Source organism: Rissa tridactyla, chromosome 6, assembly GCF_028500815.1.
Source record: "Rissa tridactyla isolate bRisTri1 chromosome 6, bRisTri1.patW.cur.20221130, whole genome shotgun sequence".
Lineage (NCBI taxonomy): Eukaryota > Metazoa > Chordata > Aves > Charadriiformes > Laridae > Rissa > Rissa tridactyla.
In genome coordinates, this window is record NC_071471.1 from 24,280,684 (window position 1) to 24,308,545 (window position 27,862).

The 27,862-nt window shown below is 38.4% G+C and overlaps 1 protein-coding gene across 2 annotated transcripts; it reads left to right on the top strand.

The window, feature by feature from the left end:
• The first annotated feature begins 607 nt into the window (after positions 1 to 607).
• On the top strand, positions 608 to 27,368 carry ATP1B3 (ATPase Na+/K+ transporting subunit beta 3). 2 transcript variants are annotated; one of them, XM_054205450.1, is made up of 8 exons: positions 608 to 885; positions 8,908 to 9,036; positions 13,641 to 13,748; positions 15,006 to 15,193; positions 15,914 to 15,964; positions 16,554 to 16,580; positions 21,721 to 21,807; positions 25,072 to 27,368. In XM_054205450.1, exons 1-8 carry the CDS (start codon positions 777 to 779, stop codon positions 25,240 to 25,242), a joined length of 870 nt encoding a protein of 289 aa, XP_054061425.1. In that variant the 5' UTR covers positions 608 to 776; the 3' UTR covers positions 25,243 to 27,368. The 2 variants fall into 2 exon arrangements, with proteins under 2 accessions (XP_054061425.1, XP_054061426.1); XM_054205451.1 differs by lacking the exon at positions 16,554 to 16,580 and having other exon boundaries at positions 609 to 885.
• Positions 27,369 to 27,862: the final 494 nt, after the last annotated feature.

Genomic DNA, 27,862 nt, shown 5'->3' on the forward strand with positions numbered 1-27,862 from the left:
TACACTTGCTAACCTTTCCTTCTTCTGGATATTTTTCTATCGACATTCTATAATATTCTATATTTTTCTGTCTGTTGGTATTTTTCTGCAGTGCAGCATCCCTGGCCCTCCCCCACGGCCCGGCGTCCGTTCAGAGCTGTGAGAACACAGCGGTGGCACCCACTAACCGCCGGCGGGGCCGGGAGGGAGGGAGCCGTGCTGCTCCCAGCGGCCGGCGGTCGCCCATGGCGAGCGCGGGGATCGGCGGGCGCCTGAGGCCAGACCCCGGGGGCGCCGGGCCGGGGGAAGGCGGCGGGGGGGTGCCGCAGGTGCCATTTAGGGCTCGATCCGCGCCGCGGCATCTCTCTCTCTCCAGAGAGGGCGATGTCCCGCCGCCGCCGTTCCCAGCCATCCCCGCAACGCCGCCGAGGCTCCGGGGCCACCCCCCACTTCCACCCGGTCCCCTCTCCCCGCTCTCTCCATTTCCCCCCCCCCGCGGCGGGGAGTGAGACCGGCTGCTGCCCGCAGCCCCCCCACCTCGCCACCACCAACGGCCGCCGCCAGGGGGCGGGCGCGCGGCGGGCGGGGATTGGCTGGGGGCGGCGCGGCGCGGCGGCGGGCCCCGCCCGGCGGCGGAGGCGGGAGGGACGGGCCCTGCCTGACTGGCCCCCGCCCGCTCTCCCGCCGGGCGCCGCGGCCGCATTACTTAGCGCTTGGGAGCGGGCGCTCGCTGCGGTTCTCTCTGCCTGGGAGGCTCCGCCACCGGGGTGTGCGACGCAGCCGCTTCTCGCCTCGCCATGTCCAAGGAAACGAAGAAGCCCTTCCGCCAGAGCATGGCCGAGTGGCGGCAGTTCGTCTACAACCCCAGCAGCGGCGAGTTCCTGGGGCGCACGGCTAAGAGCTGGGGTAAGGGCTGCCGCCGGGAGCGGGGGAGCGAGCCGCCCCGGGGCCGCCGGCGAAGGCGAGGGGCGGCGGGGGACGAGGTCGAGAGCGGGAACGGGGGGTGGCGCCGCGGCCATGTGGGGGGCCTGGGCGGGCAGGTGAGGCGGCCCCGACAGGCCGCGGCGCACGCGCCCCGGTAACGGCTACAACCGCCGCCGCCCGCCGGGCTAAAAATAGCTCCGTCCGTGACAGCGGGGGGGCGGAAGGGGGGGGGGCTTCCCGGAGCAGGTGGGGGTCGGGGGAGGAAGAGGAGTTTCTGGGAGCGCGTCCCGAGCTGACTCACTCTCCCGCCTCAGTACGCAAATGCAGCGATCGGGGGCCGCAGGCTCCTCCTCCCCCGGGTCCGCGGGGGACCGGGGTGGGGAGTGGGGGGGGGCTCCGGCGGCCGCCGCCGTGCGGCTGTGACGGGCTTCCGCCGCCGAGGTGCGGGGCCGGCCCCCCCGCTCGATGGCGGCCTGCGGGCATGTCAGTGCGGCCGCTCGTCTGCCTCCATTCCCTACCGCCCCCCCCACCCCCCCTCAGCATCGCAGGGAACGGAGAATGAATGAGCGCGAATCGCCTTTGTACTTCCAGCCGGTAGCTGCGGATCAGAGAGAGGGGGGAAAAAACACCGCCAAATCCCCCCAAAACCAAAAAGTTTATGAGCTCCAATTCCAGACAGTCTACAAAAAAAAAAAACAAACACGTGATCGTTGTATGTAATTGTGCGCATTGTGCTAAGTTTGTTTCAACGTGGGGTTTCTGGGCCTTTTATTTTTCTTAAATGAAGCTTTTAAATGAAGGTTCCCCAGTAAGGCTTGTGGAGGCAGTGTTTGTTTTCCTACTTTCAGGTAGTCTTCCCATTGCTTTCCTCTGAGCTGGAAGGCATGTTATCATAATCTTGTTGCTTCCAATAAAAATATTTGGATTTTGTGAGTATGTTTTCTCATATTAAACTGTTGTATAAATGCTTAATATTAGGATGTTTCTACAGTCCTCCTGGGACGTATTTACTGACTTCAGAAAATGCTGCGTCTCCTCCCAAAACTTGGATGTAGTTGCGATACTTAATAGTTGTGCTTACAAAACCAACAAGAATCTCAGCATGGCGTAAAGGAACAGGCCAATATATCCTTGGCCTTGACACAATCTCAATGAATACTAATGTTGAAATAGTGAGGAGGAGCCTTAAGCAGACTACGCATGGGGTGTGCTTTCTCTGCGGTGCCAATGTCTCCTGTCCATCAAGAGAGGGCCCTAGCTCTGACTTGAGTTCTCCTCCATTCAGATGGAAATAAGAGCTTGCGAGCTACTCTGCCACTTGAATAGCAAAGGAGAGGAAATTTCCACTATGCCGTTGTCTAGTGATCTTTCTGTAGAGGCAGGTTTCCTGAAGTGCGTGGGCTGGATGAATGGGCGTATGGATTGCAGAAGTCTGTCTGTGTCATGAATCTGGCAAAGGCTGTGGGCGCATTAGAAATAGCTTGTAACTTTTTAAAGAAAGCAAAGTTGAAACAACCTCCTCTGCTTAAACCTATCTATCTAGTAGGATAAGTCACTTACAATGTTAACAGTCTGTGCTAGCCCAAGCCAACAGATAACAGTTGAAATTGATGCGAGTTAGTTGGTAATTGAGTTTATACAGCCAGCTCCCTTGATAAAAGATGTTTTTGCCATATTGAGAAAGTTTGTATAGGCTTAGATAGCAGTTTGAATAATTTTACTTCGTTAATAAGTGGTTTAGGTGATTGGTATGTGGTTAGTGCTGTGTACCTTTTCCTTAGCCTGGACATCGAGGTGACTGTTCAGCAGCACTATAAATTGTGACTGTGTTTTTTTGTCAGTATTTATTTGTCCTGGCATTTTGTGATTAGCACATTGTGCTTATTTAGTTTAATTTTATATATATATGAAGCAAATTATAATCTTTGACTGTTTTGGGGCGTGGTATGTGGCTTTCTGTTTCGGGTTTTACAGTTTAATTGCAGAATACTAATTGAGTGGCTCTCTTAGCACATAGGAATATGCAGGGTTTGGTGTCACTTCTGCCCTTGCAGTACTGATGTGAGTTTAGGGTGGTCGCAAGGACTATTGTTCCTTTCCAATTGCCAGTCTCCCCCCTGAAAGGCTGGGAGGTAGGAGAAGAGAGCTCTGGTTGCCAGTCCGCTGGGCTGTGGTGTCTCCAGGGGCAGCATGATAAGAATTCAGTTGGCTCTGACTCTCCCATGCGTATTTCTCTTGTCTCAAGACAGCTTTCTCACAGAAATAAGGCAGAAGCAGTAGAGAAACTGTTAAATAGTTATTCACAGTATGTGCATGTTTTGCCCTAGTCTGAGGCAATCCTGGGGGTTTATGTAAATCGTAACTGCAAGGCAGTGATTCTCTGTGAATCTGAGTGCCATGGCATTAGAGTACTTGCATTTATCTGCCATTTCTACACCGGTATTTGTAAAAAGATCAAACACAAGCAGCTCCTATACTCATTTGTCATTGAACAGGGGTATGTTGCCTTTTACAGTTTGGCAAAAACCATTTACTAAGTCTGCATTTGCTGTAAAAAAGGAAATATTTTTATTTTACCATTGCATACTTCAGGGATAATTCAATTTGAATCTTTCACAAATCAGTATCCAAATCTAATGACTCCTCCCCCACCAAAACCCTTACACTTTTAGTTATGTGTCATAATCACTTATTCCATTAAAGAGAAAATACTGTTGATGAGTTGGTGGTGATCTTAGCAACAAGGCATAAGGGGCACTAATAGTCCTCGCAGAGGTGAGGGGAAGGAGCGTTGGTCCTGGGGTTCCACACAGGGTGTGATCGGGTATGGCAAGGAGAGGAGAACTTGGAAGACTGCCATATGGGGCCTTCCTGTAAGTAAAAGGAAGACTACCATCTGGCTCAGCCTGTGATGGCAAAGTGCTGTGCCTGCCTAGAATTACAGCAAGAACAGAGTGAGATCATCACGAAAGTATTGTAGCAGGATGCTCACTGCACATTCAAATGTGTGCATAATCTTGCAATATAGACAGTAAACTTTTTACACAAGGTTACAGAAAAATAATTTGTGCCAAAAAAAAGGCAGTATAGAGTCTAGCAATACTTCATTTATAGTCACACTAGATGTCACGTTGAGCTTATTTAAACCTTCCTGTAAAGCTAGTTGTGTCAAGGTGTTCAAGGGACAGGTGACTTTGTCTTGAAGTACATATAAATTTGGACCTACTGAATATTCTTTTGCATGCTTAGTGCACAAATACGTGCTTCAAAATAAAAACAAAAACAACAACAAAAAAAACAACAGAAAAAAACACCAACAAAACCCAACACCTTGTTTTTAGTAGAGCTTTCCACCATTCCAATGGATATCCAATCTTGTCAGTCACCGTAACAAAAGATCCAGTTTTGCTTCTCTTTAGTGTTCACCGAGTTCTTGCTGGGACATATGGTGCTGTCAAAGTTTTAACTGCTTTTCTGATTTGATTCTTCTGTGTTCTTTATCAGTGTTTTAAGGAGGGTTTTGTTGTAATTTAGCTTTCTTCACAGGTAGTGTATTTTTAAATATTCCGGCATCACTGTCTTCCATTGCAGTAGAAACACTTACACATCCAAGTTGTGAATTGGAGAGAGACACAGTGCTCTTTTTTTGTATTGTGACAGATGGACAGCTGATATAAAAAATCCTGCACAGCCGGGAATATCACTGCAGTCAAAATCTTACTAAACTTTTCCATGATACTGCCTATGTAAGAAATGAATATTTGAGAAATCAGTAGGATATTTTATTTTCCATGACACAGATCGCTCTGAAGAAAGAAGGCTTGCCTTCTCTAGTTGCAGGTATCAGTAAGCTTGGGTGGTATAGGGAGGGTATTTTGGGGGTTTGGGGTTTTTTTGTGTTGTAAATGCTTAATCATGACATTAAGCATTGGCTTTTTTTGATTCTTTGCAAGTGTTGCACTTGAAAATTTTTATTGTTTACTGAAGCATTTAGCAAGGTGATATGTGGATCCCTGACTTATTGTGAAATAAAGGACCAAAAGTCCTTCTTGATGTTACTGGCGTTGGTGGAAGTCACTAGTAACGTTATGTAAGTATTTAAATCCCACTAGTTAAAGATAATGAAGAATGATCATGGTGATATGGTCAACGCAGCATGGAATCCAACAAACCATAACGACAGCATTTAATTTTCATTGTTGCAGATAATGTTGAATAGTTGCTTCCATGTCTGCTGTGAAAGTGTTTATATTGATACCTGTATATATCTACCTATATATTACATATAGGTAGATCTTCTGGGCTGGTTTATGCCAGATTGGCATGCTTTTTATCACTTTTGCCATGTCAAATTTGGAAAGCTTGCATTCATCATGGAAATGATGGCCAAGTATGTGGTATCTTGCATTCACCAGAGCCAGAAATTCTAATTTTCATAGTGGAGAACCATTTTGATTCCTGCAAACGAATAGCAGTTTTCAAGGTTTGAATGTCACTTATCAATGTGGTTAGGATACAAAGGGGTTTTGGTACTGTGATGCCCTGCAAAAATTAAAAAAAACACAACCAAACCGAAAACCCAATTAGGTAAATTGTAATGCAGAATTTTGGTTTTGAGAGTTTTCCTCGTGTGATAGTTTTAGTGTCAAAGACTGACTCAAAGGGTTTGGTGTAGCAAGATGTTCTGCAGCAGTCCAGTTGAGTTACATGTTATATGTGGTAGCTGTACTTTCCTTGGAGTAAGTGTGGAGGATAGCATTCCGCTGTTACTTGGGTACATCTTGTTTCCTGACAAGAAATCCAGTGTAATGTGAAGTTATTTTGGCAGAGCTTCTCGACAGGTTATGGCTTGTTCACTGTGATTAGCTTAGAATAATGAATACTAATAGGCTCACAAAGAGCAGCTTACTCAGTTTGGGGCCATTGGAAATTGCAGAGGGGTTTTTTGTTGTTTGTTTTATCCCTCTCTTTAATGTGGCAAAGTAACATAAATGGGGCAGCTTAGTCTAGTGGTCACTGTTCTGCAGTGCATTTACAAGCTATATTAAAATAAAGATTAAAAATAATTTGTGTGTGTGCATGCATGTTCTGCTGTACTGGGGGAAGTTAGTGGAGTTTCAGGGCTGTGAATACAAACGGCATTTCTCTCTGGCCTTGTTACTGCTGCCGTGCCGGTGAGTATGAAGTTGCGGGGAGGGACAAGGACTCTCTGAGGGACTGTTCACACTGCAGTCTCCACCACGGAGTCGATCACTGAGTTTTAGACATTGGGGTCCCTCTCATTTTCACCAGTATTGGGGCTGCCTCTGTGCGCATGAGGGCTCCCCAGGGAATGCCTACACATAGCAGTCCTGCCCTGCTGCAGCCCTCGGCAGGGGAGGGGGACCCCAGCAGCCCCCTTCCCTGCTGTGCAGGTGGGTCGGCACCATTGCCTCGACTGAGGGAGCTGCAGCAGGCTTGGATCTGTTCTTTAGGGTGCTTCAAAATGGGGTGCAAGGCTGGTATTGCAGATGTTATGGAAGTATTGGCCCAAAGCAGTACTATACTTAGGGCTGTGTCTACTTAGAAGTGCACCACCATGGTACTGTTATGCCCACCAGCAATAAGTGGGCAGGGATTTTTTGTTTGTTTGTTTGTTTTTCAACTAGTAAAGTTAGGCATCATATTTTGGAAACTTAAATACAGACATATTCTGAAATAGCTCAATTAAAAAGATTTCCCTGAGTTTTGGCTTTTATGTTAATTGCCACAGAAGGTGCTTGTCTTGTCTTAAATGTCAAACTTTTTTTTCTCTTCCATTGGAACTGATTGATGACTGTCTTGGTCACTTGATGGAAAGTGTACTTTTTAGACAGCTTGATGAAAGTGTAGTCAATCATTGATTAATTTGTAGGAATCAAAATGAGAGTGGACTAAAGGTTTTATAAGGGAGGTGTTTGTTTTTGTCATACCCAGAATACACTGTTATTTATAGCAGATCATTGCTCTGTTCTGGATCCAGTTAAAGCAATTGTAAGCTTATATGTAAAGGCAATTGCTGGTTTGCCAAATACAGATGTAACTTCTGTAATGGCTTGTTGATTAAGATTTTTACTGTTCATTTTTATATGCTCTTTCAAGCTTCTAAATAGCCTTAGCAATAGTTTACAATAGGTGTCTGCTATCTTGTTCATTATAGAGTAAGTTTGTTTTTGTTTTCGTGTACTTTGCTACTTAACTTCTAATCCCTGCATTGTATCTTACATCTCAGTGGTTCCTAAATGTATTTTAAGTAGCGGATCACTATCAGAGTAGTGCAGATTGATGAGTAACTTTCTCAACACATGAAATTGAAAACTAAAACCAAATCAAAATCCAGTAACATTCATCTGGTCGCTGCAGAGAACCTAAGTTATGGTAAAGATAATTTGGGAGCCATATGTTTTAATATATGTACACCGAATTCTTTCAGAAGAAGTAATGCAGGTACTTGCATCTTCAGCAGTCATGGATTACTGGGGGCTGTAGTACACTAGAAAATATTTCAGTGTAAAATGCAAACATAGTTTCTGGGACAGGAGCCAGGGGTTAGGCGTCCTTCTGTCATCTTCCAGTGGACAGTACTTATCGCTGGGGTACAGTCGTTTTTGCTTTTGCTTTTTCCTTTTCCATGGAAGGGTGAAAAATGCTGCACTCGATGCTCTCATATAGTCAAGTGTTAGTGGTAGAATGTTGCATAATGGTTTTGATGTGCTTTTCTTGACCTGAGTCAAAGTCTCTTTGGCTTCCTGATAGCAGCCTTATAGTTAGAATATTTTATAAAAACTGAATTTGCATTATCATTTGGTTATGGTTTTGAATTAGAAGGGTTTTGAAGGTGGCTCTCTGTGAAAGCATCTGAATTCCTCAATGCTTTCATAGCTCCCATTCTTTTTGACAATGTCTATGCATGTGTCCTTAAGTGTCAAGCACTCAGTCAGAGTTCACTCGCTGCAGCTGATCTGAGTCCCTATCAACTCTATAGTAAGATTTTGATCTTTGGGCTGTTACCTTGTCTTTTCAGTAACAACCGGTCTGTGTATCCAGAGTGCATGTCTGTGCATGCATAACGAAAAATGGGGGGGAAGGAACAGGGAAAAAAAAAAACCCACTTCATCACAGTCAGTTTTCAAGCTGTTTTCTTACGTAGTGTTCTCGCTTAGTGCTTTGTTGCAGCTAAGTGATGGAGAGGTACTACGTCCTAATAGGCTGTTTCCTTGAGGCTGTTTCCTCAGGTTTTGAGCAGCTCTTCCTTAGCAACTGTCAAGTTGATGCCAGTAACATTCGTGTAATTGGTGAATTCCAGGAACATTGCCGGGTCCCTGAGGTAGACTGGTGTAAAGCAGGTGGATGTGTTAGACAAAGACTTTTGATAAGTCTGAATAGAAGGCTTGGTTTGCTTTCAAAAACATGCAGCAGACAGCATTTTCACCTTGAGAGGTCTCTTGTAACAGGATGTACGTGTGAATGAATGCTCTGTGTGGAGTTCTCTAAAATGTCAACCATGTTATTAAAGCACCAGTTGCTTCCTACCTATTCTGGATCCAGTGTACTAATTGTATCTTTTCACTCACTTCTTTTGTCTTCCCTACGATGCCTTCCATTCCAGATACAAAACTATAATTCCCTTAAACAAGTGAAACTATTTTTTTTCTAATGGAGTGCTTAGTCATCTTCGCCAGCTTTCCAGTGTAGCTCAAAGAGTGGTTTTTAATGCTTCTGTTGTACAAGTAGGGATGCCAAAATGCCCTGTAAATTTTAAGAGCCAGAAGGTATGAAGAAAACATTTTTGCATGCGTTATTCTATGCTGTGTGGTACAGATGTATGTTAGTGGCATATTGATTTATATCTACAGTTAGGAGTGGCAAGGGATTGCGAGGGACACCAAAACCAAATGTTGTATTGCTTATTTCCCATATTGATTTTCAAAATAGGTAACGGAATTAGCTGAAACAAAAACAGTAATTTTAGCTTTTTCTTTACAGGTTTGATCTTACTATTCTATCTGGTATTTTATGGCTTCCTAGCTGCACTCTTCACGTTCACAATGTGGGTTATGCTTCAGACACTGAGCAGTGATATACCAAAATATCGTGACCGGATTTCTAGTCCAGGTAACAGTGTATTTATTTTTCCATAAACCCCTGTCTGGTTTAACAGCTAAGTTTAAGTTGAGAGTTTATTTGAAGTATGAACTGCCTATGGGAAACTGATTATTATTCAGTTACTTACAGGTTTCAAAGGTAAAACTTGTTGTGAGATAAGTTATATATATTTCTAGCATAAATTCAGTCAGTAGCTTTTTGTGTGTATGTGCTAACTTTTGCTGTTTTTTCTCTTCAGTTCTTTTCAGTTGAATTTGTCATGTAGGTAGACCACAATTTTACCTGCACATCCACACAATATGATGTTGTAGAAGTGGGAGTATCATTTAATCAAATTACTTTAAAGATACTATAAACTAATGGATCTCTTGGATCAGATGGATCTGATCTGACCCCTTGTGATTAGTATTTGATACTTTGAAGAAAGTACAGGAAGGCTGTACTATGGGGGTGGTCTGCTCAGGAGCATGTAAGGACTATGATAGGAAGGCATTTCCAGAGTTTTCATTATAGTATTATATAGCTTTCAACCAACACGGAATGTCTGTGGATTCCAGGGGTTGTTCACCGATTACATAGGGATCCACTGAAGAGAGAGCATCCTGTTTATGATGAAGCTCAGTCCACGTAACGTGTAGCTGCCACCAAAAGTGGTGTCTTGCTTCCTGCAACTACTGCTTCCTTTGTGTCCATGCCCATCCCGTCCCACCGTTGGCTGGTTCAAGGGGCTGTATGTGACAGGAAAAAAACCCTGCGCAAATAAAAATTAATAATAAGGTGGTTGTCTTTTTTCTTTTTTTTTTCACTTTTTAAAGATTGGTTTAAATATATCACAAAAATCTGTCATTATAGGCTCTATTTTGGTGTATCTCCATATTGGAAAAAAATTAGGGATTTTCACTCTGAAAGATTTAAAAGATGCTTCTGCATACTTTAACTACACCAAAGAGATTAGTGTTTTCTAGTTACTGTTTCTGGAGAATGGGTAAGTATGTGATTTGTATATGCAACTTAAATGATTGGGCCACCTGAAAATTTGATAAGATCTCAAATTTTGTAGTAACTTGGCCTAGGGACCAAATTTATGTTTAAAACACAACAAAAGCAAATGGCTATGCAATATATTAATATTTTGGTGGAAGTTAGACAACACTATTTTTAAAAATACTTTTTCCTTTTTTTTGAACTCCAGACTCTTAAAATGAACCAGCATTGTGCAGCTGCATCCACACTTAAGATGATAGAGTAATCTTTTGTGCGAGCAAGTTGCAATTGGGCAACATGATAAATGTCTCTGGATTCTGAACGGAATTTGTTTTGATGTAGTGTTCAGGCCTTCTCTAACAAGGTCCTCTTCTTATAAGGGATTCTTGAGGATTTGTGCTGTTTTTTCAAGCGAAGAATGGGCTAAATGCTGGAAAGAATAATAATACTAAAAAGACCTGATTAGTTTAAAAAAAAAAGAAAAAAAAGGAGGAGAAAAAAAATAGGGTGACTCTAGTTGACTGTTTCTCCCCGTTTCCTTTGTAATAGTCAGAACCTTGGTAGTGGATGGAGCTGTGGGTTGTTGTGACTTAATACTGACTGGACTTAAATGACATTTTTTCTCTTGTGCCTTTCACAGTTCAGAGTATTAATTTTCCTTTGTTTTGAAAGAAGTCGTAAGGGATGTTTGTTTAAAAAAGTACATATAGCATAATTAGTTTTTAATTTAAGAATTCCTATAACATGTCAGAATTAATTTTATTAATGATGTCTTTAATTACTCATACATAAAAGTTAATAAAATTGCTTATTTCTGTTTTAATGTTTCTCTTTAACTCTGTCATTTTTCACTTGCAGTGAAACATGTCATGTTCCTGGCTGTAAAACTTTAAATTATAAAAAAATTTCTACACACAAAACCTGGATGGCGTAGGTCAAAGGTTTTACTCTTGTATTAAACATACTTGAAAATCTCACAGATAGTTTATTTCATAATTGATATTTGACTTGCGTTGGGCACTGGGATATAATAGTATCAATCAAATCCAGATGATTTTAAAACTTTTTTTTTAAATCCCTCTTGGAATTGTAGGATAATGTAATCTCTGTTACAATTCTAGATGTGATCCTAATGTTGAGGCTGCTAATTCTGTTCCTCTAGAAGAGCCTAAGTCCTGCATCTCTCAGTCTATGCATCAGTCCTTCAGATGGCCTTTCTGTAAAATTCACACCATAGTCTCTAGGCAGACTGTGATCTACTGGAATTGGAGCAGTCCCTTTCTCTTAGGATGTTTTTGAAGTTTCCTTGAAGCAATAAATCTCTTCAAATTACTGTTTCGTTTATTCATGGCTGGTTTAGTTACTTTGTCGTATTCACGTGGAAAAACAGCATCTAAGTCCTTCATTTACAGTATAATTCTATAGATAATAACAATCTCTTCTCCCCCAAAACCCCTTACTGTGTAAAACCCCTTCAGCGATTTTTCAGCCCTGTTACTAATTATCTTGTATTTTGTTGAATCCCAGTTTAGTGTGGAAGCCAGAAGATGACTGTAATGGTGCAGTCATTTGCAGTCAAAAATGGTATTTGTAGTTTTATATGGACTATCAGTCATTAAGGCATTTAGTTGTGGCTTGCCTGGAAATAATTTTAACTGCTGCTAATGCAGAAAAGAGAATTTATGATTTCTTGTAAATCCTACAAAAAAGGTAGAGTAAAAAAGCATTAAATTATATGTGGATATTTTTTTAGAATCTAAAAGATGTTTTGACTATGATAAATTTCTAGTGTATTTATTATTGCCCAATTTAAAGTATTTGTAATAATTTCTGCCTTTGGGTGAGAAGCTTGGTCATTTCTACAGGTGAATCCTTAATAGACCTGGGCTGCTTAATTGCACTTTCTATATGCTTTCCAAACAATGTATTATGAATTAAGATTCATTCATGAATTAAGAACATCGAGACAACTTATCTAAATGATAAGTTGTCTCAGATAAGTTGTGTTTAGATAAGACTTTATCTTCCCACTGTATTCTTATCTTCTTAAATGTTTATTTTGTATAAAGAAGGCCTGATTTTATTTTTATTTTTTAATCTGGGGAGATGAGTTTTCTACCTTAAATTTTATTCATTTGGGAATCTAGTTTTAATTAGTTTTGCCAGAGGATAAGAAACTACACGGCATCCTGAACTGATACAATTAGTTGCTGCTGTAATAGCAACTTCTTCCCTTTTGCCAAATTTGACGTTGATTAAACCATTTTAACATTCTAACTTAGAAGAAAACTAATCTGATAAAAAGAGGTTGATTTTGTGGTTTTTTGTTTTGTTTTGTTTTTCTTATGTGGAACTGCAATGTCAATTCTAGGCTATGCTTGAAGAGACAGATGCATGGACACTCCTCTGTTAATCACAACTGCAGGGTTTTTATCCGTTCTAGTTACTTATATTAAATAAGAGTTACTTTAAGGTAGCGTGAATAAAGCAACCAATCATACACCCTTTCTTGAACAGATTTAATCTCTTCTGCAATGTCTGGTGGTGTAGTGCTATTTCATCTGCTACTGAAGCTGTGATGAATGGTAGTAGCATTAGGTGTCCGTGTTAGCGACAACTCCTGATGCTAGAGGGCTATATGTATTTTCACCTGCCACAAAGGAATCCCAGAGATTTAACTCTGTACCTTTCTCTACTCATGTCCTGGGAAGAAGGACAGTTCACCTTTATCGAGGGCCCAAACTGCATGTCAGTCTCTGCCTTTTTCATCCTTCAACACAAAGCCAGACTTTAGCATTCGGTAACCCGTGTCCGTGTCTCTCCTGCCAGTCCTGGCTCCCTGGCTGAGGATTGCTCCTGCTCCGGCACCCTCAGCCAGCAGTCAAGTGAAGCCGGCCGTGAGCCCGCTGCAGGCACCCGGGCTGTTGCCTCTGCGTGCCAGCAGCCTGGGAGGCAGCTCACAAGCCTTCGCAGTTACCACAGGCTCACTAAAGTGTACCCCTTTCAAGTGACATGCGTGCAGTGGTTTAATAAAGTTTCTCATATTCTCCATGAAACAGATGACATCTAGACTTTCTGTTTCATGGAGAAGGAGGAAAGGACTAACAACTAACTTGGCGTGTCTGTTTTGACTGGGAGATCTTTCAAGCCATTTTTATGCATTGTAAAGTTCTTAAAAATACTTTGTTTCTTCTGGGTTTCTATGAGATTAATACAATCATAGCTTCAGTCTATCTTGCCTAATGCTTTAAGTGGAGGTTTTCTGGGTGTGGTTTTGGGTATTTTTTCAATTACTTTGTAAGTTTAATTTGCTGCGTATGGAAAGTGGGAAGTGAATTGGTAAAATTCTTTGATTGAAAGTGATTAAGTTGCTGATTTTGCTATTTCTAATCAGTTTGTGAATTGCAGTTGTACATTGTATTGAATTTAAGTATTAATTCACGTCGTGTTGATTTTGATAACTGACTTCAAACACAAATTACCTTCTGGTACGGTGGAATATAGGGGTAACATTGATACTTCTTTACAGATAGGTATTTTCCAATTTATGGATATGGTTTTTGACTAGGTTAGAGTGCTGTAGGGAAGAGAAGTTGTTTAGTTCTTTACTTGCACTTTTTCTTTTTAAGGACTTATGATTTCACCAAAGCCAGACACTGCATTGGAATTTTACTTCAACAAGAGTGACGCCCAGTCATATGCGGAATATGTTTCTACACTTAGAAAATTTCTTGAATGTAAGTTACTTATAACTGCCCAAAGTAATTCAGGAGTCTTAATGTTGAGTAACATTGAGGAAAATTAGTTTCCTTTTTTACTTGTACTTAACAATTGATAATGAAAACTGATGCAAGTTCACGCCTTAGACGTGTGTTACTAAAGTGTATACTTTGCAGAAAAAGGTAAGTATCAATACCAATATCGGACAGGGATTCTGAGCATGAGCAATAGTGGAATACATAACGGAGAGTTTTGCGTCCTAGTCCAGTGTTTTGGTGACGTTGTTGTTTAAATACTGCAAGATGTAGAAATTACATATGCCAAAAGAAGTCAGTGTAAAATTACATAGATCATGTATTTGGAGGCAAAGTTTATCAAAACCTAAGTGGTCAATCTTCATCTAAATGGCTTGGTAACTGAGTGAGAATCCTTTAGTCTTAAGAATTAATTGCAATTTATTAATTTTTTTACCCTGACGCAAAGTATTTACAGGCAGAACTATTAAAACATTGAATTTAGAGCATGGAGAAAAGGTAACACAGGACAAGATTGAAGGATGGCAAAATCATTAATTTACATTACTTTTATATGTATTACTTTTTATATATTTGCCCATGTGTAGGCTTAATCTAGAAATAGCTGGGGACAGGGTGTAAGGGAGGGAAACAAAATCACAAAACATGTTAAATGTAAATAGATGGGTGTTAGTGACACTGTGATCTGTGTACTTGTGAAACACAAGAAAGTGAGAAACAGTTTGGGATGTTAGTATAACAGCAGTTATACTGCCTGATATAAATGTAATATTAGTCATTGGAATACTTGAAGTTTTCCTGTGTGCTTATAAAATGAACATGTGCTAAAGGAAACCTGGTTTATTTTCTGGGTAAAAACTTGATTGTTTAAATTTGAATACGTTATTAGTTTAGAGTACATCATTAGTTTATATACAGAAATTAATGAGGTTGTGATTATTGATACAATTTGAAAAGCAGGGCAGCAGCATTATTTCTTTAGTAATATACTTTAATATATACTTTTTAGTAATATATACTTTTTATACTTTCATTCAAGTACAATGCCACTTCTTGATAGGCTTTGAAAAAGTAAGTGATTGTTAAGATGGATATGAGACATAGTGCTCTGAAAATAGTCCTGTGAGAAAACTCCTAGACATGTAACAACTATAAATTAGATGTTTATATAGGTTTCTGCAGTTTTTGCCTAATTGTATGCTTTATACCATTGACTTACAAGCCATTTGTGTTTCATAGCATATGATGATTCAAAGCAATCCCAAAACATAAACTGTACACCAGGAAGGATTTTTGATCAGAATGATGTTGCTGTTAAAAAGGCATGTCGATTTAACCTCTCTGAGCTTGGACAATGCTCTGGAAAGGAAGACAAGACCTTTGGCTATTCTAAAGGAACTCCCTGCGTGCTTGTGAAAGTGAACAGAGTAAGTGCTTTTACTTTTTAATTCTTAGTATAAGTGCTCTCAACTACCACTATATGAAAAATGACTGTAGAAGAGGACTGAAATATGTGTTCAGTTTGCTTCTCAAGACATTTGCACTTTTGGAAATAGTGTAACTTACTGAAATGTCTAGCAATTCATGTGTTTCAGAGAGTAAAGTGAAGTGAGCTTTTTGAGCATTCTAATTCTTACAAGTATTGGCATTGATTACTTTGATTACTTGCATCAAAATATATGAAAACCCTGTTTTAAGGAGCGCAGTGCTCTTTGGTTTTGCCTACTTTTCTATGTAAGAGATTCTAACCCACTGCACAGGTTTTACTTCATGTCTACAATCTAGAAACGTCACTAGAATGTCATGCATTCTGTAACTCCTAAACTGTGTAAGGTGGTGAAAGTTTTACTAAGTTTTTGACTTTTCAGTGATATACTTGAACTGCTAACTGGTTTGAGGCATTAAAGTTACTTGCTGAATGTAAAATAAGAAAATAGTCTTTTCTGTGGCCACTATTTGAGTTTTAACTTAACAATGCTTTAAATATTAGTCCTAGTCTAAAATTGTGCTTCCTATAAAAATGATACTAGATAGATTTGCTCCCCATGTGAACTCTGCCATATTAATTGGGGGGGAAGTTCAAGTTCAGTCTGTGAAACTGGAAAGGGGAAGGAAGTTTGTAAATATTTTAACTTTCTCTCCTTTAGATAATTGGATTAAAGCCTGAAGGAGAACCACGTATACAATGTACACCTAAGGTCAGTTCTGAATGTAAGAAGTAAGTGTGTAGTTAATTTTCCTTGTGATTAGGATGAAAAGTGAAGTAATATGCTGTGTCAGAACATTTGTTTCACTCTGTTCCTTTCTTGTTAGACTTTGTACTTTTTTCTTTTTTTTCCACCTATTCTGTGTCTAGTTTAGTTTTAGTGTATTTAATTTCTTCAACGTACTATAAAAATACTTTTTCCTTGTTCTTTCATCTTTAGATGTGTTTTAGCTACCTGACTTGCTTTAGAGTTGAGGAAAAAGCATACATGTAATTTGTGGTCATGTTTATTTGTTTTATTTATTTATTTATTGTGAGTTGTGTTTTGTTTTCTCATTTCATAACCTGTATTTTTATTTTTCCTCCATGCTGCAAGTGCACCTTAGACAATTTTATAAATGATGGGTAAGACACAGTGTGGAAACTAATGTTACTGTGCAAGTAAAAATTGCCTTCAAATCAAGTATAAACTACTTAAAATAACAGCTAATCTGTGCATATTTGTTGTGTACCAATGGATTTATACAGAATGTTTTATGGCAACAATAATGATTACTTTGACTTCTGCGTATTTTTCCTAGACTGCTTGGGGAGCAGTGAAAGACTTGGTAAGTTAGTAGCTTAAGCAAGGGATGGAGTCATGGCTTTTAGCTTGAGGTGACTGGTAAAAATGTAGGCTGGGGAATTTCAGTAATTAACAAAAACATTTTAATTCTTGATTTTGTGGAGCCTTTCAAAGTTTTGATCTCCCCATGACAGTCTGTTGCAAGTACAAGTGCTTCCTTCTCTTATTTGAGGCTTATTTCTTTGTGTCCATGCTTAAAAAATGTTGTTCTGTTGCAGGAATTATTTGTTTCTTTAGAATAAAGCAATTAAGTTCCTTCTACTACTAGTACTCTTTCTTCTTTGACTTCTGTAGTTTATCTTTTTTCATAATGTGGTATCCCAAACTGGACAGAGTTTTGCCCCTAGCTGAGGTATTGTTAGTGACGATTTTTCCCTGTGTCATCGTATTGGAAATAATGATGTCTCTGGAGGTGAATTTGCCATTTGTAATACACTGAGTTTTAATTTTAATTGTTTTACTACTTAGATCTTTATTTTGATTATTTCTCAGTCTGTATTTGTATATGTGATTTCTTGAAGTTCAGAGCTTTGAATTTCATGTTCCTATTTTTGCGCCTCGCCCTGTAATTTTTCATGATCATTTTAATGGGATCGAGATCTTTGAAGTATTTTGAACTACTTATGACTTGGGGCCATCAATGAATGAACTTTGTTTTACATCTTGCTAGTCCTTATTGAAAGCACTGAATAGAGTCCAGCACAGTCATCTTCATTTCCACCTGAAATGCCTTGTGAGGTGTTGAGAGCTAAGGTTCTAGTGATTCATAAAACATTGATGGTAATCCTATTTTATGATGATTGTATTTCTTCAGCTTTCTTATATGGATGTTCTATGAGACAGTGGTAAAAGCTATACTAAGCAAATCACAGAGGATGCTTTTTCTTATCCTCTTGTCTGACTAGCAGAAGAGTAAGATTGATAAGAACTTGGTTGATCATGATGGGGTTTTTTTGCCGTTTTTTTACCCTTTGAGATACTTGTATTTTATGTTATGGTATGTATTTTCTTGCATCATCTTTCTTTAAGTACAAAATACTGCTTTTTACCATATCCAGTTAGAATTTCTCTCATATACGCAAGTGTGGTGTTTTTAAATTTTAAGGTTATTAATCTTATTAGTTCTTCAGTGACTTCCAGGGAAAATATTTGTCAGGCTTTGCCACTTTGAATGCATCTATTTTATCTTAAATTAGCCTATTCTTGCCCTAGCTCATAATGATTTACCTGCTTAGGAAAGCCTAAGTATTGGTGACAGGTCATTCTTCTCTGTAGGCAATGAAGCAGCATCAACAACTTCCATTTCCTCCTTTTGTCTGTGCTTCATTTTTACAAAACTTCTCCTTCTTTCTGTTACGCCCCTTGCTTATCAAAACTCTTAAGCTAAACTTAAAGGATTACGTTGTTCTTCACATCAGTTTGAGGCCTTGTTTCCAATTCCATTTTTATTTCTTTTGGTGCTTATAACCCTATAGGATATGAGTGCTGTGTAATGGTCTCTTCCTCTGCTGTAGTGGATAAGGTGAATGCTCACCTGGAAATATCTTGTGGCTCTTCTGGATCTCGTTGTTGCATGGATCTGAATTGTGGTCCTCTTGTGTGCACACTGGAAAGGTGGAGAAGGGTAGCTGATAGGCTTTTGTGCATTTTGCAGACAAATTTATAATTGCGTTTCATCTGTCACTGTATTTGAATGTTCCTAAATGCTGGCTTATACAGAAGTTGCAGTGTAGCGGTCATTTGTACTTCTCTACTGCTTCTCATTCAGAGTGTTCACCTAGTCTTTAAGTAACTGATGTGTTTTGTGGTGTTTTGGGTTTGGTTTTTTGGGTTTGCTTGATTATTTTTTTTCCTTCTGTGTTGCTGGCAGCAAATATGGATTAATAGAATTTGGGGTGTACTGCAAAGTTTAATCCAGGTGACACGCATTTCTGAAAATAAAATCCACAATGGATATTAGCTTCATAGAATATATGAGCATATTTGTGCAGTTCATAGCACAAATGCAACTTACTAGTAATTTTCAATTTTACGTCAGAAATCTTTAACATCTGAGTGACAAAGATGGATTTTGCTTAAAAGGTGGTTTAATTGAGCAGAGCAGAAATCCTAATATTGTGTCTCTTCATTATAGAGCAGACTTTTTTTTTTCACCTGTAGATTTGCCGTTTTGTTTCTTCTTTCTCCTTCATCTGTGTTTTTAGATGTTTCTTGTTCTTTATAGTTAGAATTTTACCTATATTGAGAGCAGTTTGGAGAACTGTCTGCCTGGACTTAACACAGTCTGACTTCTAAATGGAAAATTATTTTCTTTTTAATTAAGAGGACAAGGCTCTCAAATACAAAATAATATTAATAGCTTCTGACTGTGCATCCTGACAGTCTTTGCTGCCTGAAACGTCATTTAAGTTTTTCACTTTGAAATTTATGTTCTTCAGGCATTCTCCTGTGAGGCGATTCTTCTTTCTTCTCGCTGCACTTTTCCTGTGGGATTTTTTAAAAATAGAAAGATTTTAGGTAGATCTGTGATTTCAAAGTCAGCACACTTGATAGTTGGGGATGCTCCCTCCTTTGCCCCCACATAGTGGTAGTTGTCATCACTGTAATTTCTGTAGATTAGGGAAGTTAGTGTTTGCGCTGTCAGGCGCTGATTACAGCTGGTTCTTCCTTCTGTGCCCTGGAGGAACTGGCCTGCTGTAGTCTTGAGGATCTCCACAAAGAGAAACAAGCCAAAAAAGGATTATGTTTCCAAGAACTTTGAAGATCGGCATTTTAGGTCTTTAGTTTGAGGCTAGAGGCACACAATTTCATGTGCGCTGGAACATCTTGCAGCAGTATTATTTCAAGTTAAAACTACCTTTACTGAAAGCTGGTAGATTTGATGCTTTTTTTTTTTTTTTTAACTACAGAAAAGAAAATTTGCTTGAATTCCAATATATATATTTCTGCTGTTTAGTGACCATCTTGACTTTGTATTAGGTATCACTTTCTGGTTTACAAGAATGAAGAATAGCGGTACGAATGACACTACGTACCTTGCTATTGTCAACATACTCAGCATCTGAGTTACCTTGCTCTTTGTGACAGAAATCTTAGGTGTTTTACAGTTTCCACTGATGGATTCTACTCTTCATCCTGTGCAATGATACCATTTCTTCTTCTCAAATGATTAAAGACCAGTCTTCCCCAAGTTCTTCCCTTGGGTCTTTGTACATAATTTTAACATCTGCAAAATTATTCTTTCTAAGACACAGTCTTAATAAAGACCCAGTAAGTGAGGTGGAAGTCTGTCTGTCCAGCTAAGTGGGCTGATTTTTATATTTGATGACTGCCTGCAACTCTTTGTGGAAATTGTAAATGGTAAGCAGAAAAAGTGACACTCGCTAATGGACTGATTCTTGAAGCTCTTCAGCAAATGCAGCTTGCTTAGCTGGAGGGTTTTTTTTTTAATTGTGGAGGGGTGTTAATTAGGATTAATTAATTAAAGAAAACTGCAAACCCCACAGCAGTTGCATGAGACAGGCAGTTGCATGTCCCAGAACCTCTCTGCTATTGCATTTATAGCCTAATGCGTATATATTTATGACTGCATGCATGCGTTGTTTTTAGCTGCTCCAGAAAGCTCTACTCATATTTATCTTTCTTATGTTATTCTGTATTCTAATTTTTTTAACCATTATTTCAGGAACATATTTGAAAAATGAGTATTTTCAGCTGCATGAGCTTTAAATAAAATAAAAGAATAATGGTGAAAAGCAACACAATTCTACTTATCTATTAAATTTGCTAGCTCAAGGTCCAAAATACTTAATAAACATGTATTGAAGAATTGCAATAATTTAGCCTGTAATAAAGGAACAAGAATGTGGTCATATCCTAAACAACGTAGCTTTTGTTAGTAGGGTGAGGAGAAGGGGTTCTTGAGCTGTGGTTTATTCTTTACTATTTTTGATCTTTGTGTTCCTCTGCTTAGTTCTATTACTACAGTTGTCTTCTGAACTTTGTAGTGTATCTTTGTGAAATTGCAGGTCTTATATATGGTAGTACAGAAAAATCAATGAAAATTACTAATGCATTTTGAACTTGTGAATTACACTGAAGAAGCAGTGATGTTCTGAAGATACATTTAGCATTTTAGGGAGGTTGTTTTAGTGGCATTTCCCTTTATCATGGTAATATGTTTACCTTATTAAAGAAAGTCACATTAGATGTGGGTATTTCCTAGTGGTTTGAATTTGCAGTAGTTTGACATGCTGCCAGGATACACAATCCTAAGGAATACTGTATACGGGGAGATGTGTCTGTGCGCTGCTATACTGATAGCCTGTGCCTGGGACAGCTCAATCATATATACGCATTTTGTGTATCTTACAGATTGGGTGACTCCTTAGTCAGAAATTAGGCAGCAACTCTGTAGGTAGCTGCTTCGTACTACAAGATTTGGGATTGCAGGGGAAAGTCTAGTGATAAGGCATGCATATGTATATTTTCTTCCAAGGAGGTGATGACATGCAGAAACTCTAGTTAAACATCACAGTTTTAAAGTTTGGTTTCCTTTTAGTTAGCCTATATTCCAAGGCTAACTGAACAGTGTTAGGAATAGTACATCATTGCAGGGAGGGGGCTTTAGTTCTTTGTGAAGGGTTGTATTGTTCCAAATTTGAGAGGCTTAAAAACCTGGCTTTAAACAGAAATTCATCTTTAACTTAAATACGGATGTGCTGTTGCTTCACCAAAATATACAGGCTTGCTTGTGGATACTTGGGATTTTAGCTTATATATGGGGGTTTTTTTGGTGGTTGTTTAATTATTCATTACAATGAATATCCTCGTCCCCCCCCTTCCCTTTTCTTTGACTCATAAGAGAAACATGAAGGCAAGCTGTTTTGACTTGATTCCTAATTTAAATACTACTGTTAATAGTCCTTAGTGTAGCAGATGTGTGCAGCATGTAACTGCTTGCCAAAAATTATTTTTTTTTTTTAAGTTATTCTAAGACTTTGGAGATCAGTTGCCTATTTTTAGGGATCTTGCACTTTATCATTGGGTTATAATTCTAATTTTGTTTTCATTTTTATGCAAGTGGATGTTAACTTTAATTTTGTTGCTGTCTCCAATCACAGGAAGAAGGCACGGTTGAGATAAATTATTTTCCTCCTGAAGGCTTGATTGACTTAATGTACTTTCCATACTATGGGAAAAGCTTGCATGTAAGTATGCCTTAATGACGGTCTTCATTTTGTAAATGTTTTTTTTCCTGTTTACATTTACAATTACTAATATCAGATTGATTCTGAAGTTTGTACTTTGTAATGAGGTACAGTGCTTGATGAGATTATAGATATGTTTTAGCAAACAAAAGGAAATGGACTGAGCGTTGTCCTAATGAAGAAGAGGCTGGGTACTAGCGGTGTTAAGGGTCACTGCTTTTTGGTCACTGCTATCCTTTGGAATCTCTTTGAGTGCAGGGAAAGGCAGCAAAAGTGAACTGTTCTTTGTATTACAGTACAGTTTCTAATAGTCAGTCCTTGGGGCTTATGTATAGGATATTAAGTTTATAATTCATTATGGTATTGTTGATTATATTTCTTTGTGTCTCTGTGGTCATCTCTTCTATTTGCTCTGTTTTATGAAGCAGCACTTCAAGGTAGCAGACTTTTTTTTTTTAATTTTCTAATCTTTGTTTTTCTTTGCTTGCTCCATCTATCCTCATTATATTCTGACAGAAATTGTATTTATCTAATTGAAGAACACTTACGTTTTAAAAAAACCCAAAGCTTACTGTTTTATGGACATGGAATACGTAGACTTAAAACTCCTATTTCTTTTTAAACTTGAATTTAGTGTGGTTTTTTTCCTTTCTTTTATCAACCTGTGATAACTCCATACAGAAAATCTGTACCTTCTATAAAATATAAAATAATTTTGCCTCTTACTGACCAAGTTATTTAGTCTAATAAACGTCTTCACTGTTCACCATTGAAGATAAGAGCACTTTTTAAACATAAATCTATTGGATCCATAGTATACCACAGTGGTTGTTTGTAATGTCCCCAAAGTGACTTTTGTACTGAATTATTCCTTTATCAGTTATTTTTCCACTGTACTCTATACTTGCTTGCAGCAGTTCACAGAAGCTTTTTTTATCCTCACATGGCTTTTACTAATGAGGAACGAGTTTGTTTTTTTTCAGCATTTGCTTTTATGTATTTACAGGCAGTTCTGTGTTTTCCATTCCGTTGCCAGACTTTTTGAATTGGTAAACTATCAATTTTCTTAGACATACAAGATTAGAGAAAGACTGTCAACCCGTGCTTCCAACAGGCAGAGTCAGTACGTGCTCTGTCCCCTTCTCGGAATGAAAGAATAGGGAAAGAGAGCACTGCTTCCCTAAGAAACGCAAAATACAGTATGAGCAGACCTTGAGATGTCAGGAGGTAGTTTGTACCAAAGACGGGGTGAAGAACTTTCCTGACAAAATTCACGTCTTCCTGCTATACTGATGGAAGGGGAAAGATTATGAGAGTAATGACATCAGGCAAAACTCAATGCTGTTCCTTGCTTGACTTAGGTGATTAAGAAAAAGCTTTACTTTTTTTAATTCTTTTTTTTTTAAATTATTCTTTTTTAGTCTTTGGTTCAGTGTCCTTTTGTGTTCGCTTTGTCATGTGGGATAGGGCTATGGTTTGAGGGATTCTTGCTTATGTGAGGCTCAATTCTGATAACATTAGTATATTGTGAAAAAAAAAGGCAGTGAGAAGAGTTGTGAGAGGTAGAGGTATTTGACTAGGTCTCAAGAGACTGGTTTGATTTCTTGGCTATATGACAGAATTTAAAATTACATCAGTGTGGAATTGCTGAATTTATTCTGTAATGGAGTTAAGAGGACTAAACTAATCTTGCTGCTCTTGTGCTAAGGTAGGGGCCATGAAAGAACTAGTATCTGCAGTTTCATGGTCCAGAATGTTTATTTGCATTTGCTGCTCAGCACAATGAACCCAACTCCTTGACCTTAGGGATTATTACCTTTTTTAGATGATGTCTTGTACTAAATGAGGATGCTGATTCTCTTCCTCCCTCCCCCCAAATTATATATTGAGTAAAAGTCCATTATGGTATCATCTGTCTTCAAAACATCAGAAATTTTTGTACCTATTTGAAGAATCTTGGTGATGAGAGGACTTCTCTGAGGAAAAACAGGAATTTTATTTCTGATTTTTAGAAAGCTCAGTTAGTACCTCAAATGTGGTATCACCCTTAAAACTGGAGAATTTTGTGAGTGCTTTCCCTAGCTGCACAGGAAAAATTCTGATGTAGTGAAATAACCATTCAAGGAAAGCAGTTCTTTCAGTCTACTTCTTACTAGTACTTTACATGAAAGGTTTTAGCGCATCAGCTTCCATGCCATCATTCTACGTAAATGAGACTTTAAGTGTTCCGTAGTGCTTTCTTTGGTAGAGAAGTAGAGAAGATAGCCTAAAAATAACAGAAACATGTTAAGGAGTCACTTAAGTTAACAAGGAAGAAAAAAACAACAAAACTCCTAACCCCAGATTTGTTCAATTAAAATTTAAGGCTTATACTTGTATAATACTGTGTCATATTTAGTCCACTGGCTTATATGAATTTTTCCCAAGAACATAAATAATTTTGCTTAATCAGCAGTCAGCAGTATTGACCTAAAAACCGTAATAAATTATGGAAATACTTTATGAATATTGGATGAAATGCTGCTTTAACGGTATATGATAAATAAGCTCTTATTTAATTCATACGCACTTTACAAGAGAATTCAAGTCGTCCTAATTGAATTGGACTTGAGAAATAATAATGGGTTGACAAAAGAAAACTTAAGTTTTATTCTTAAGTCTTAATTTTTGTTATAGGGAATGGAGTCAACAATTGTACTTGTTCCACCAAATATGACTGACCAGGATACTGTCAGAATATTCAAGAAAATGTTTCTATGTAAAGCTATCAAACAGAGAACACATTTTAGAATGGATTGTTGCTGAACAAGTAAATGGGATAGTGTGGAAGGGAAGCTAGTTTACTAGTATTTGTTGAATCATGATTTTGGCAAAAACCGTTTAAATTAGCAGATTAAAAAAAACAAAAGCAAACAGAGGAGACAATGGAATGGATAGGAAGGCAGAACGTCATTTCAGAGGCTGTTTGAAGTAGAGTTTTCTAGAGAAATTGGACCCAATGTACTAGGGGTAAAGTCACGTGCCTCTTGAAGATACCGTCTGTGACTTAAATTATGTTGAGTGTATTAGTTAAGAAACAGCATGAAGACTGTATACCTGACTGACGAACTTGGAAGAAAGCAGTCTTACTTGGGTCAGATTGGGCTTTGAAAGGTTGGGTTCTCAATTAGCTTTTTTCTTAACTGTTCTGATGGATTAAGTGTTAATTTAAATGCTAACTTACTTTGGTATCTCAAATATTTTCCCCATCTTTCTGTTTACTAGGCTCACTATTTACAGCCTCTAGTGGCTGTTCAACTAGCAATTAACTCCAACAGTACCAAAGAAGAAATAGCAATTGAGTGTAAGATCCTGGGCTCACCTAATTTAAAAAATGAAGATGATCGTGACAAGTTTCTGGGACGAATTGCCTTCAAAGTTCAGATGACTGAATAGCAGGAGCAAAAAATTATCCGCAAAGTAAACATTGTGTTGTCTGTTTTGTATCAGCTGGACATGCCATTCTAGGATATGAGACCACCTTGGAAAGCGTTAAGGTGGTTTATGGCGTTCAGGGTAGCATAATGATATGCTTCCAAATTGTATGTTTAAAATCCCTCAAAATAAATGCCTATCCTGCTTCTGCCTACCCCATTGGAACAGTGTACAGACTATAGTTATGTCATAGGGACCTGTAAATAGCTGTTTTCAAACACATAATGGTGACCTTTGTTCTGTTCTAAAATGTGGTTTTATCCCCCAAGTGAGTGTCTCAAGCTTCATGTGCTGTGCTATGTAAATATTGTATTGATTTAACACTGGTTTAACTGTCATATCTCAATGCTGACACAGTTATAGGGATAAATAATAAATGGTACCTGATTGACATAGTGATTTTGTTTGTAAGAGTAAACACCTCCAACGTAAACTGTGTGTGTGGGAGAGGGCGGGTGGGTGGATGGCTATGTGGAGATGCCTTAAATTGTAGACTGTGTGGCGTGGGAGAATTGAAATGGATTTTCAAAGTCGGTATGGGTTTCTGAAAGTAAGCGCTCAACTAGTACTTCCTTGTGCTTGTCACTGTGCAAGTATTGTGTACATGTAATACTTGGTATAGAGTTTGGTATTCTAGCTGAGGAATTGAATCTTTCTTCGTGTTGTTAATTGCTTGCGATATGTGGAGCACAAATAAAATCTATACAATATTTTAAAACTTTTTAGTTCAGAAATATCAATATACAACAATTTAAATTGTTTAGGGTCCTGGTAACAGTTGTACAACAGAGCTGCTTGAAAGAAATGGCCTCACTATTGTGGGAATAGGCTTTCGTTTTCCAATTTAAAAATTTCCTGAAGAACCTCTGTTAAAAAAAAAAAAAAAAGGATTGTCTTGATTAAACATTCCTGTTTAATTTATACACTGTTTTGTTGCATCATTTTAACATGCTTCATGTCTTCGTCTGCTCTTTCATCTTGGATTTTCTGTGTTTTTTCTCATCGTCCATTTAGAAAATTGCTGTCATCAACTGCTTTATAGAAATATCCTATTGACAGGGAGTAGATTACTTGCAGTTTAACTTAAGTATTTTTATTAATCCAGTTGCTAAAATGACTACAAATAGACTGGTTTATTTGTGACCCATTATATTGGGTTCTAATTTCTGCAGTCTTGCTGACATGGGTTTTATATTACTTGTCCCCAGGAGTTTTGTTTTTTGTTTTGGTCTTGCTTTTTTTGAGCACAAGGTCCACATTCTGATGTCTTCTCAATATTAAAGACCACAGCAAATTAGCATTTGTGTGAATACCTGTATATTCTGCTCATTAGGCCTAAATTTGTTGCTTAACGTGCTTTTATGCATTTTTTTAGTGGTTTTTAATATTTTATTTAAACAAATTGAATGAACAATTACTAAGATTCAAGATCCAGTCTTAATGCTGCGCTGTGAAAATATTTGAGGCCAGTCTAAGCCATGTTAGTGCAAAACTTTAACACCTCTGCAACCTTACACTGGTGCACAGTTGGAGGAAGCTGCTCTTAATGGGACTTGAACAGTGTGTTGAACCTCATTAAAAATAGATTTATACTGATCTGATACCATTCAGCATGCTTTTTTTTGTTGTCTATAAAAGAAAAATTGTTGTTCTTTACAATATGCAATGGATATTTTTGTAATAATAGCATGCATCAATACTGAATAAGAATGCTCTTTCAAAATATTTCGTTACTAATGTTTTAAATTGTGCACTTTTAGAGCTGGGGTACCTGGGTTCTTGAAGATGTGACTAATTGCTTCTCTGTATGTTAATACTGCCTGAAGGTATTTTAACAGTCCTGAGGGAACTTAAAGTGTAGATGTTGCATCTGAGAGTGAAAAGGACTAGCTTCATGTAAAAAAATCTTTCACATTTGTGTTCACTTAGGAATGGTAGGAAGTTCTGGAGAAACACTCAGTTTTCAAATGAGCTGATTTTTGCAACAGTTTCTCTTTCGACTTATCTATATAGACAAAGCATGAAATGGCAACTCTTCACCAGCACTTTTCAGACAGGTAGAACTCAATAAACTCCTGTTCTCCTTAGATTGTGTAGAAGTGTTTTGTTTTGGTTTTTAATTTAATCGCATAAGGATTATCAGTTGGGAAGAGGGGGGAGGAGAAAACTTTTGGACAGGTTCAGCTATCAAAATTAGCATGTAAAATGTAGGTAATGAGTCTAGTGTTAAACTATTCAATTAAACTGAACTATTTCCTTATTTTTATTTCTGTGTTTTAAGAATGTGAGTAAGAAAATGATCTAGCAGTTATTTATAAACAGGTGTATTGACTATTAGGACATGATAAAATTACTAATTTTCTTCATGTGAAATTTACAGTAAAGGTTCCTTGGACTTAATTTTAAATTCTGTTTAAAGATTTAAATTTACTAACTTGTCAGCAGAAACCTCAAATGTTTAACTTTTATACTGGTAAATACTTATTTGTCATATTGGGTAACTTTTAATGCCTTCGAGTCTGGAACGAGGACTTCTAAACATTGTGAAATGTCCAGTTGTTGCAGGTGCTGTTTCATACCA

What these genes read in the sequence shown, in the direction of transcription:
- ATP1B3 (XM_054205450.1), top strand. Translation starts at nt 777, where the DNA reads ATGTCCAAGGAAACGAAGAAGCCCTTCCGCCAGAGCATGGCCGAGTGG. An exon ending in ACTTAGAAAATTTCTTGAAT is followed by an intron (nt 13,749 to 15,005) that starts GTAAGTTACTTA and finishes TGTGTTTCATAG; the next exon opens with CATATGATGATTCAAAGCAA. An exon ending in ACTATGGGAAAAGCTTGCAT is followed by an intron (nt 21,808 to 25,071) that starts GTAAGTATGCCT and finishes TCTGTTTACTAG; the next exon opens with GCTCACTATTTACAGCCTCT.